The 12,876-nt window shown below is 38.7% G+C and overlaps 1 gene segment (V, D, J or C); it reads left to right on the plus strand.

The window, feature by feature from the left end:
• Positions 1 to 11,993: 11,993 nt before the first annotated feature.
• Positions 11,994 to 12,581, plus strand: LOC129676427 (immunoglobulin kappa variable 4-1-like; the record flags this gene model as incomplete). The annotated part of the segment is given in 2 exon segments: positions 11,994 to 12,054; positions 12,256 to 12,581. Coding segments are annotated over 2 exon segments (375 nt in total), but the record flags the coding sequence as incomplete, so codon positions are not given.
• Positions 12,582 to 12,876: the final 295 nt, after the last annotated feature.

Raw genomic sequence — 12,876 nt, forward strand, 5'->3', positions numbered from 1 at the left:
ATGAAGTATCAATGAAAAAAATGTTTTGGTTGGAAGTCACCACAACCTGAGGAAATATACGTAAAGCATTGCAGCATTAGGAATGTTCAGGACCACTGGCTTATATGAAGAACCTTTTTAATATTCTTTGCCAAAGATTTTCTTTACTTAGGAAAAATATTATCATACAGAATTTCAAAATAATGACTAAAGTATATAGAATAAATTAACTCACATCTAAAAAGAGGTCAACTCTCCTACACTATAATCTTTTAAGCCTTTGTGTTAACTGACATGTGTTTCTCTGTAAATTTATTAGGTAGAATCCCTTAAATTTGTTTAGCTAATTCTTTAGTCTTACCTCTAAGAAACATTTTTAAGATAAAAGCTTTAAGTTTACTATTTTAAAACTTAACGTAGTCTGTATTATGTTACCATTCCAAGAGCTTTGGGGACAATACATCTTGTGATAATACAATGTGATCCTCACTGCTTATTTACAGACACTAGAAGAATGAAACAATTATGACTTGGAGGATTAATAAAACCCAGTGGAATGACCCAGTCACTGTTTTGGGGACAAGTGGGTCCACCATCAACCTTGGGACCGTCACTTTGGATGATGTGCTTAATCTACAATGAAGCAAGTTCTTTCACTAGTTTAGGTACCCAGCCTAAATCACTATTCCATGTTTATGTGTCTCAGAATTTTCCACTCTGGGTGACACTTATAGATTGTTAAAATAAAAACATCATAGTTAAGACAGGAACAGGAGGTTCAGATAGGGAAGTGGGAGAGGAAGGAAAATATGGTTGAAGGAGTAAATGCAAGGAAAGGCACTTGAAACTGTCTGTATTTGAGGAATGATATGATAGAGAAAACGAGCGCAATGAAAACTTTCTATAATATATGAATACAATCTGGTGTAGCCATGTATTCACTGGAAGTGGCGAGAGTCATGGCAACAGCACAGTTGCTTGATACAGTTTCAGCAAAGGTGAGCACATTGCTACAATCCCTGGCTTTCTATCTCTAACCTTTGGGTTTGGTCTCTGCATGTTTCAGTATGAGGAACTTCCAGCATTATGGTTCATTTTGTGGCATTTCCTGAGAAAAATGATGCCTAAGTCTTTTTAGGAAAATCCTAAAATTACCTTTCCCTGACCATTATTTGGAAGTCTACCTTATGTCCTGGAGACCATTAAGCACAGATAAGCACATAGCATTGTGAAGCCATTACTCTAGGAATCTTCTTAGGATCTCTGACGCTGAGCAAACTAAATCAAGTGACAACGCATGCTGGAGTGGATGTGGAGAAAGAGGAACCCACCCCCATTGTTCGTAGGAATGTAACCACTTTGGAAATCAATCTGGCACTTTCTCAACCGATTAGGAATATTGCTACCTCAAGATCCAGACATACCACTCCTAGGCATATATCCAAAATATGCTCAAATATACAATGAGGACATTTGCTCAATCATGTTCATAGCAACTTTATTTGTAATAGCCAAAATCTGGAAACAACCCAGATATTCCTCAGTTGAAAAATGGATACCGAAATTGTTGTACATTTACATAATGGAATACTACTTGGCAATTAAAAACAAGGAAATCATGAAATTTGCAGGCAAGTGATGAGAACTTGAAAAGATCATCCTGAATGAGTTATCCCAGAAGCAGAAAGACACCCATGGTATATACTCACTTATAAGTGGATATTAGACATTTAAGATAAACCTACTAAAATCTGTACACCTAAAGAAGCTAAGCATGAAGGAAGACACAGGGTAAAATGATCAATCCTCACTCAGAAAGCAAACAGAACAGACATCAGAAGAGGGAGAAAAGAGGGAACAGGACAGGAGCCTACCACAGAGAGCCTCTGAAAGACTCTAGCCAACAGAATATTAAAGCAAATGCTGAGAATCATACCTGAACATTGGGGAGTGTGCAAGGAATCTTATGAAAGAAGGGGAAGATAGAAAGACCTGGAGGGAATAAGAGCTCCAGAAAAAGAGGAATAGAACCAGGGACCAGGAACCTTTTCTGAGACTGATACTCCAAGGAAGGACCATCCATAGAAAAAACCTAGAACCCCTGCACAGATGTAGCCCATGGCAGCTCAGTCTCCAAGTAGGTTCCCTACTAATGGAAACAGGGACTGTCTCTGAGATGAACTCAGTTGCTGGGTCTTTGTTCACAAACCTCTGAGGGAGAGGCAGTCTTTCCTGGCCACAGAGGAAGACAATGCAGCCAGTCCTGATGAGACCTGATAGGCTAGGGTCAGAGGAAAGGGGAGGTGAACCTCCCCTATCAGTGACTTGAGAAGGGCCATGGGAAGAGATGAGGAAGAAAGTGTGACATTAGGAGGGTCTCAGGGAGGAGGCCTACAGCTGGGATACAAAGTGAATAAACTTTAATTAATAAAAAATATTTAAAAATATAAAAACAAATTTTGATAATTCTATAAAACTAAAAATGTTCAAGAAAACTTTTCGTGGAAGTGAAAAGGATGATTGCACACCTAGATGACAAAGAGAGGCACATGAAAGGCTGCTGTGATGACCTCTACACCCATTTCAATGCCCAAGGCCCCAAGATACTTCTAGCCTAAACAGGAAGACATTGAAGTGAACTCATTCTTTTTGATTGTTTGTTTTGTTATTATTATTTACATAAAGACCACAATTTCTCCTCCATCCATTCCTTCTAGGGCCCCCTACCTTCCCGCTGCCACCCCCCAAACAATTCCTCCTCTGTTTTTCTTCAGAAAACGGCAGAAGTTTTAAAAAGTGTGGTATATATGCTGAAGTTGGCGCTTCACAATTCATGGTTTCTGACTGGGTGTTTGGGAAAGCAGCAACTCAGTTCTTTTTAAGAGAGAATTTAAAGGTCCTCTGTGGAAGATTCAACCCACCAATTTATCAAAGGAGATACTGAGGCTCATAGGCATACTTTGGGCAGAGTGCCAGAACACTTATGGAAGAAGAAGAGATACAAAGACCTGGAAAGGATAAGATCTCCACAAGGGAAACAATAGTGCTAAAAAACCTGGGCCCATGGGGCCTGCGGAGACCAATACTCCAACTAAGAACCATGCATGGGGAGGACCTAGACATCTGTTCGAAGGAAACAAATTAGCTGCTCAGTTTCCAACTGGATTCCCTCATACAGGGTACACTGACTGTCTCTGATGTGAACTCAGCGGTTGGCTCTTTGATAAACTCCCTCTGGGGTATGCAGCTTTGCCAGGCTACAGAGGAAATTGATACAGCCAGCCTTGATGGGATCTGATAAGCTAGGATCAGATAGAAGCTAAGGTTCTCCCCTAACAGGAGATCAGGGAGAGGGCATAGAGGGAGAAGAGGAAGGGTGAGTGCAACTGGGAGGAGATGAGGGAGGCAGCTGCAGAGGGGATACAAAGCAAAAAAAAATGTAGTAAACATATAAATAAAATTAATTTTTAATAAAAGAGAGAACTTAAAGAAAAGCAGGTCACTGAGAGTTTCTCCAAGCTCCAGTGAATGTATAGAAACATAGATTGAACATGATATCAGTTTCTTCTTTTTAATTTTCAAGTTTTTGGGAAGTAGGTCACAATAGTTGGAGACTGGAAGAACTGGGAAATAAGTGTGATGGGGTTCATGATATGAAATTGCCAGAGAATTAATAAAAATATAAAGTTGAAAAATTATACCATTTAATTGGTGGCACGTTTTACTTCCCTTAATGGCTTCTCAGAGTGAAGCTCATGGCTGCTCTCCTATATTCCAAATACAAATGTTCTATACTGGGATGCTTACAGTACATATGTGACAGCAATGAGTGTTTATCATTTCAGGTTCCACTGGTGACATTGTGCTGACCCAGTCTCCAGCTTCTTTAGCTTTTTCTCTAGGACAGAGATTCATTTTCACTGCAGTGGCAGTGAAAGTGTTAATTCATGTAACTGCAGTTATATGCAATGCTATCTTCAGAAACTAGGACATCCCCCTAACCTCTTCACGTATGCAGCATCCAACCTAGTATCTGGGGTCCCTGCCAGCTTCAGTGGCAGTGGGTCTTGGACAGACTTCAGCCTCACCATCCATCCTGTGGAGGCTGATTCTGCTACAATCTATTACTGTCAGCAGAGTAGGGAGTTTACTCCCACAATGCTCCAGGGCTAAAGAGAATTCTCCTGGGGTTGCTACTCCTTGAGGCTCCGTCTCTAAACTGTCTCTTTTTTTTAAGTAATTAATCTTTTTTATTAATAACAGTTTATTCATTTTGGATCCCTGCTGTAGCCCTCTCCATCTTCCCCTTCGAATTCTTCTTCCAATTCTTCCTTCCTCCCTCTTCTCCCATACCCCTCTCCCAGTCCACTGATAGGGTCGTCCTCCTCCCTTTCCTTCTGACCCTAGTCTATCAGTTCTCTTCAGGACTGTCTGCATTGCATTCCTCTGTTGCCTGGTAAGGCTGCTTCTCCCTCAGGGATCTGAACTATCTCTTACATCTTCACTATCTTATGTAGAAGTCATATTTGTAATGAGGGTTAAGTTGTGAGACAGAGATTGTCTCACTATGTATGCCTTACAATTTTTTTTAATTCTCTTACTTAATGAAGGCTTCCATGATACAATTTTCAAGGCATTTTTATGTTCAATACACTGAGCAAACAATTATTTAAAATTTGCAGAAAACTATCCTCAGTTCCCCAAAATAACCAGAGCTTTGTACAATGAAGGTTGTTAGTGTTCTTGCAGACATAAACTGATATTTTCAACCTATGTTAAATATCCACTTCTATATGTGTGATATTTCACAAGTTCTTCTTCAGCATATCACACAGGCAAGTTTACTGCAGCTGATTCTTCTCCTCATCTCTGATCTGTTTCTCTGTTTCCATCCCAGATGCTCATCTACAGTGTTAGACTGACTAGCTGTCCTTTCCTTATTGTTCAATACTCATATCTTTCTCTATAATATCTTGAACAATGCCATAGATTCTCTTCTTGTTTACCTTTTTGCTTTCTTTCCTGGTATGAGAGTGCAAAGTCTCAGTGTGTATCCTGACCTGTAAATCCCTCTTTGTTGCCAAGTGACCTCAAGCTTGCAACTCACCTACCCATTTCCCTTCACTGCTGGATTACATGACACAATTCCCAGGCCCTTTTCATTCTCTACAAGTTCTTCAGTGTAGGTGCATGAACTCTAGAGGACCAGGCATGCAGAGCCATGATCATGGAAGGTTTACTTTCTCACATCTTCCACTTGTATATAAACCTTCTTAGGGCTTTTGTATCCTTCTCATGAGACTGAAAAAGCTCAATAATTATACTTAGCATTTTTTTCAGATGAATATTGCTGAGATTAAGTTCACAGTTCTAAGTCATAACAATGAAACTTTATTTTATCATTTTCTATGTGTTGCACAAGAAGTTAACACCAACTCAGTGGTTTATGAGCAGAACACTTGTAATCTGGGCAGGGTATGTCTGGATCCTTCCCTCGGGCTCTCATAGGCCACAGTCAAGGTATTATCAAGGCTGCATTCTCATCAGCTGACTCAAGAAAACCTTCTTGTAAGACCAGTGAGGATATTAGTACAACCTTTTTTTTTTTCTTTTTCTTTTCATTTGGAAATATACTCTCACTTGAATCTTAGCCAAAAACTGCAAGTCTGAGAAAGTCCTGACTCAGCCACTCATGTTGTTATGAGTAGAAGCCTGATCCTTCCTGACCAATGGTTTTCACTCTTGCTGAGTGAGCATGCATTAAGAAAATCATCAAGAATATGGAATATTTCAAGACTACTACTAATCAGCCTGGTTCAGGAGAAGGTGGCTGAACTCTATCCCCAAACTCAGAAAAATATTCTAATTAAAATATACAATGAGCTTTTAATTAAACAAATCTATGTATTGAGCCAGGAGGAAAAATTTAACACATTACATGATTTCCATTTTTATTATAGCTGAGTAAATGTCTTTGCACATATACACCTCCTTCTTATTTTCTAAACATTTGTTGATAGACATTTCATTGATTTAAGTTTATTTTATTGTAAATAGTACAGCAATAAAAATGGATGTGAAGATATATCTATTTTGTGCTGGTTCATATTTATTCAAGAACATGCCTAGTGCAGGAGCAGCTTTATTATATGGTAGTTCCATGTTTCTTTTTTTAATTTTTTATTAATTACACTTTATTCATTTTGTATCCCCTTATAAGCCCCTCTCTCCTCCCCTCCTGGTCCCACCCTCCCTCCCTTTCTGCATGCATGCCCCTCCCCAAGTCCACTGATAGGGGAGATCCTCCTCTCCTTTCTGATCCTAGTCAATTAGGTCTCATCAGGAATGGCTGCATTGTCCTCTACTGTGGCCTGGTAAGGCTGCTCCCCCCTCAGGGGGAGGTGATCAAGCAGGACAGTCAGATTATGTCAGAGACAGTCCCTCTTCCCATTACTATGTAACCCACTTGGACACTGAACTGCCATGGGCTACATCTGTGCAGGGGTTCTAGGTAATCTCCACGAATAGACCTTGGTTGGAGTATGAGTCTCTGGGAAGTTCCCTGTGTTCAAATTATCTTGTTCTGTTGCTCTCCTTGTGGAGTTCCCATCCCCTCCAGCTCTTACTATTTCCCACTTCCATGTTTCTTAAGCATCCTCCACTTTGATGTCCTCAGGGGCTGTACCAGTGTGCAGTCCCTCCAGAAGCATATACTGATTGCTATGTCTGTATAGTTTTCAATTATATTTAGTTGATTTTATGATTTCCTTTTTATTAATTATTCAAACAAAGTGGTTTTTTATGGTTTTGCTTCAGTTTCTATCTCACTCTCAAAAATGAGAAGAATCTGAAAGCTGCAATGGATCATCTGTAACACTACCCATCTTCAGAAGAGCACATGATTTTGATATCCTGGAACTTTCCTTACCTTTACACACATCTATTCCTTTAGAAGAGAATGGACAATGTATATTCTTCTGCTCCAAATTTTCAGGCTGAGGATGGTGTAACTGAAGGCAACAGTAAGGCTTTGCCTGGATGAAACTTGTTTCCACGGGGCATAGAACTCATCTGTAAATTGTTGATCTATTTTTATTTCTTTCACATAAGTTCAGAAAATTTTTAATGATCGTACAAAGTCAAGAAACACATATGGCAGTTGGACCATCTAAGTCGAGAGCTTTTCATTTTAGGTTAAAGCATTGTATGAGGAGACTATGTTCCTTTTGCATAATAATAAATGATGACCACCCCAGCCTCCACTCTTTTGATTTTGAGAATTAAATATGCATATTTCTTAACCCATTTCCATGGAGACTGTCAAAATTCCTAGTGTCCATCCTGGAAATGTATGAGTCAGTATCTGTGGCCTATGCCTGGCTTGTATGTCAGAATTGTGATATCACCTGTAAAATGTTCAATGTAACACCAGGTATATAGGTCTATAAGTCTGATGAAGAAGACAAACTTTCAAGCATAAATAATAAGAATCTTACTTGAATCTTATTTGAAGCTATTTCACTAGTCAGGAGGTATTCACTCCAGGTATTCATGTGCAATATTATGTAAATTTCAAAGATATGAATAGAGATCAGTGAGCTTTTTTTCATAAGCTACAAAGTTTTGATCTTTGGATCTAGAATGACATTCAAAGTCCAAGTGATAAACTGTTGGCTCTCGTGGCCTAGCTTGGGGAAAGTGACTGGGTCAGAGAGGCAGACCAGAAGCTCACATTCTCATGGGGTTCTTCTCCTACAATGCAGCACCTAATGTAATGTTTGTTTGTCAGAGATATAGGTCTTGAACTCCCTCCACTGATTTTCTTTTTAAACTTCCCAGGAGACCTTTTATGTCTTTTGTTCAGCCTTCTTTTCCTCATGAAAGAAAAGGCTATCCTGAGGGGCCATTTCACTCAGTACATTGTAAGATATATCATTACAGCAGCATCCCTTTTTGGATGGTCATTTATTCTCTGCTGGATTTGGTGAATATGTGATAGGATCTAAAGTACATTTGGTGAGGATCAATACTGACAAGAAAAGGAGCCTAAACCAATGACTGGAATCTTACAAGCAGAAGGATTAAGTACTGCTGATCTATTAATAAAGTGGCTAAAATTACCAATGATATATATTTAAATTTTACTTTATGATTTTAATTCATGTAGCACAAAATGGTAAATGATGTGTGGTAGGTTATATGCTCATTATATATACGTGCACTCCTTTTTTTGAAACATCACAGAGAGTGTAACTCATTAACCTCTTAATTTTACTTCATCAGGTTTCTTTTATTTCTAAATTAAAAAAAAACATAATAAAAGAGATTCGTAACATGCCACTCCCTCACTGAAATTTAGTTGGCATTAGGACTACAGTGGATGGTATATTTGGAAGAATCCATATCATCTAGAAGATAAACCTCTGGGAATATTTGTGAAATATCTCTATGAAATTTAGCCTTTGGAAATGTCTGGGATGGATCATTTTGATTAGTTGAATTCCCCTAGGAAAACTCTTATAACTCTAGGCAAGACAATAACCAGCATATGGATATTGACCTCCATAAAATGGAGAGAGTGGCTTGAGCTCTAGCATTTTGCACACTTTATTTCTCAGTTGTGTATGTGATATAAGCAGCTGCTTCATGCTTTTTCCAGTTTGTCTTCCATACTATAATAGGTTGTATGTTTGAACTGTGTTTTGAAACAAACCATGTTCCCAAATAAGGAACAAAGTTTCCTGACTTGCTTTTTTCACTGTAGTTTATCACAACAAAAAGAGAGATTGGGGCCACCCATACAAATCTGAAAGCAGTGTCTTCACTGATGTGGTTCTTCAGAATATGGAGGCTCGCCAGCTCTCCAGGCAAGATGGAAAGGAATATTGGATTCTGCATCATTATGATATCCCCACTGAATCCTGAGTTAAGAAGACAGAGGTTAAGATTAAATACAAACACTAACTTGTTCCCATGATTTTCTCTTACTGCTTGTATCAATTAAGCTATTTTTATCAGTAAGTAATTTCCTTTCCGCCTTCGTTTTAAAGTAGCACAGACTTTACAAGGCACAAGGAGCCTTCAGAAGTCATTTACTCATCCTCCTCTTTCCACTGTTCATCTCTTCCTGTGTCAGAGGCTTCGGCAGCACATACGTCTTTATTTTTTCATGGATCTCCCTCATTACCTATCATGTCTCTTTAATCAGAAGGCTATTGTTGGATAGACATTTGTCTACTTGTTTATGAGCCCCATCTTCTCTTCACAGGATCTAGGTTCAATTCCCAGCAGACATAGTAGGTGACAGCGATCCATAACTCCAGTTCTAGGGGATCTGATGCCCTCACCTGGCTTCTGCAGCCACCAGGTACATACATCATGCAAAGACATGCATAAGCCAATATAGTCACAGAAATAAAAATGTTAAAAAGAAGACCCTCACGTCATCTCTATTTGTTTAAGACTATGCTTTCCACAGATGTTTAAGCTGAAGGTTTGCTAATGGGTTTATTTTTAGTGCATCTAGTAACAGATTTCAAAGAAAATTCAGTTCTGACAGGTTGCTTTGAGTTCTCTAACCACACCCTCTCCTACTGACTCAGAGAACCTGTGCAGACTCTCCTGAGAGAAGCAGTACCTGTGGGCTCTAGGCACATAAAGCAAGACAGTTTTATTTCATGGCTGCCACTCTGTATAAGGGACTCCTGTCTCTTGCATGCAGTAATAAACTTCTATATCCTTGGTACCATGCTGCTGATTTTAACTAAGAAGAGTATGTCAATGTTTTATCTGAGTTATTGAAAATCTTTCCATGTCTACTACTGTTTGTCAAATATATGGGGTAGAAATACCCACTCATCCAGAAAATAGAAGGTTCTATGTGCTGGAACAGAAAAGCTGAGCTCAGCCTTGTACTGTCTGAGGATAATTTGCATCTGAGGCTAATATTCCCTGGTCCTGCATCCACAATGGTGTCCATCGAAGAGAGTGCTGTGTCCCATTAGCTGAAAGCCATCAGCTTCAGAATTCTTGATTACAAGGGTGGAAGTAAAATAATCAGTTTGAATTCAGCTAACAGGGTTATAGTCCATTTCAATTCAAAGCCAACAGAATCTAATGCACCAGGACACACTGTAGAAACTTGGTAAGTGAGGAGAGACTGTTGGGCTTTTTATAGTATGTATACTATAACTTGAATTTTTTTTTCTCTTTAGAGCCCATGCTCTCTCCTTGAATACTGTGAGAAGCCCATGGAGTTTGCGTATGTATGATCCCTGTTTCTGTTTGTCCAATCTGTAGAAGCAGATGTTAATGTCTATGAGAGCAAACTGCTGTTACCAGGAAAAGTGTAAAGTTTAATTGAGATGAAAAGCATATGAAAACTTGCTAGACAATGACAAGAGCAAAGTTTCTTTTCTGTCATAGTCTAGACCTTGAGATTAGGAACTTCTCGTATCTGCATAAGTCTACCTTTCTCTTATGATGTTATGTTAGTGGTTTACAGAGGAGATCTGCATGTCCTTATCATAAATTAGCTAACTCTGTATACCTGAAGAGCAGATGTATAAAATTATATATGTACTTCAAAATAGAAGTCAGTGCATATTGGATAAATGATTATTTATTTTTTCAATAATATTTGTGGCTTAATGGTGAAACATTAACATCAGATAAATAATTGGTTTTTGGTAGATAAGGCCATGAGTTGTTTTATAACCAATTGATTAATGATGCACGCTTTTTTATTGTCTCCATATGTAGATTAGATTGGCACAGATGTTGGTATGTTCTCCAGTCTGGCCTCAAACTCATGAGTCTCCTGCTTTTGTCTCTCCAGTTCTGGGTGTACAGATGTGAATCTCCACTCCTTGCAATGATACTTGATTTATTTATGTTTCTCTTTTTACTTTATACATAATTCTGACTTTTTAATTAATTTCTTATATATACTTTCTGGTTTCAATACGATGAAGTCCTAGCAGGTTCTGTGATTTCTCTTATCGCTATTGATTTTTCATTCATAACCAAGCTTGTCTTTTTCACCCTTTGCATAGCAACTATCACTGGCTGATGCAGTATTCTATTGGCCCCTATAAAGTCATTAAGTAGATTAGGGTGGCTATGTACCCTTCAGGAGAGACGTACCTGTTCAGGATGTCAGAAGCCCATCTTAATCTAGTTTCAATACTGCTGATTTATAAATTACACTAGCATTTGTATTTCTTCAATAAAAACTCATGGCAGTGTTTGTCTACAGAAAAGACTTCATGAAAATCATGTTTTTTGCCTTCCATTTCTTCATAGTTAGACCCCTCTTTCAATTTCCTGAAGTTGTGGGGAGGCTACTTGAAAGTTTCTACCTGTTTTCCTTTGTTTTGAGATTAAAGTTGCTCTGATTTCAGTCTTAAATTAATGTTCACCTGGATTTCCACAGTGAATTCTGGGCTACTCTTTGCATCTTAGTCCCTGTTTATCTCAGAAAATAGAGGCCAAATTTATGAGGTCCTGTTCTCTGTCTTCAGTATCACAGTGGCTTTGGAGCTGACTAATATTGAATACATTTAGCCTCGATTCTCTTTTTTCGTTTCATCTTTTCTTCTGTCTATGTTTTCTTTCTTTTATGGCATGTTTTATACCTGTTTCTTTTGTTGTTGTTCTGAGTTTTCAAACATATACTCTCATTTCCCTGAGTATGTCAATCTGAGATAGCTCTACTTATGTTTCTACAGAAATCAATTGATTTAAATATGTCTTGGATTTTAACCCAGATCTGCTGATAAAGCACTTAGTACTTTTCTGTTTGAGAGCTGTAAGACAATCTTTTTCAGTGATTGTTCATGTTCCCTGTAATAGTATTTTTGACTGTTGATTGAAACCAGCTACATTCACAGACACTGCACAGGCATTTGCTTTTTTATTTTCTGACTGCTTTGCATGGGCCCCTACAGCCCAGCCCAGCTGCTAAGAATTTATAAACCAGCCTTTGTAGTGAGAACTGAACTGCATCAGACAGGAGGGGGAGCAAGATGAAGTCACAGACCCAGGTCCTCATATCCCTGCTGCTTTGGGTGTCTGGTGAGAAACTCAAAATATGATTATCTTTGCAGAGTCACTTTTTGATAGACAAAAAAACTTAGAGTCTGCCAGGCTCAATATTTCTTACATAATAATACACTGACAAGATGATAGTACAAAGATATTAAATAACAAATTTCAACTGTATTACAATCTGTGTTTGTGTCAATATTCATGTTCATTGTGTATTCCTGATTGCAGGTGCCTGTGCAGACATGGTAATGACACAGTCTCCATCCTCCCTGGCTGTGTCAGCAGGAGAGAAGGTCAACATCAGCTGCAGGTCCAGTCAGAGTCTTTATTACAAAGGTTATTTATTACAAAATAACTTATTGTCCTGGTACCAGCAGAAACCAGGGCAATCCCCTAACCTGCTGGTCTACTGGGCATCCACTCAGCAAACTGGGGTCCCTGATCGCTTCACAGGCAGTGGATCTGGGACAGATTTCACTCTCTCCATCAGCAGTGTGCAGGCTGAAGACCTGGCAGTTTATTACTGTCTGCAGAGTGTTAGTACTCCTCCCACAGTGCTTCAGCCTCCAACACAAACCTCCTTGAGAGTCTCACCAGCTGCCTGCAGCACACACAGCCCTGGGCCTGCACACTTCCCCCTTCTGCCTGATAGCAGGTGTGCTAAAATCATGATGAAAAAGTTTGCAGAGCCCCTTACTAAATTATAGGTTTAATAATTCTCATATCTTCTTTATGAAAATACTTTATATGAATATGCAAAAAGAACTCAGTTTTATGTTTGCATTCCTTCTGATACATATTACCACAAACTGCTGCTTGAATATAAGAATTTTTTTTTCTGTTTACAAT

Source organism: Psammomys obesus, unplaced genomic scaffold, assembly GCF_907164565.1.
Source record: "Psammomys obesus unplaced genomic scaffold, mPsaObe1.curated_primary_1811, whole genome shotgun sequence".
NCBI lineage: Eukaryota > Metazoa > Chordata > Mammalia > Rodentia > Muridae > Psammomys > Psammomys obesus.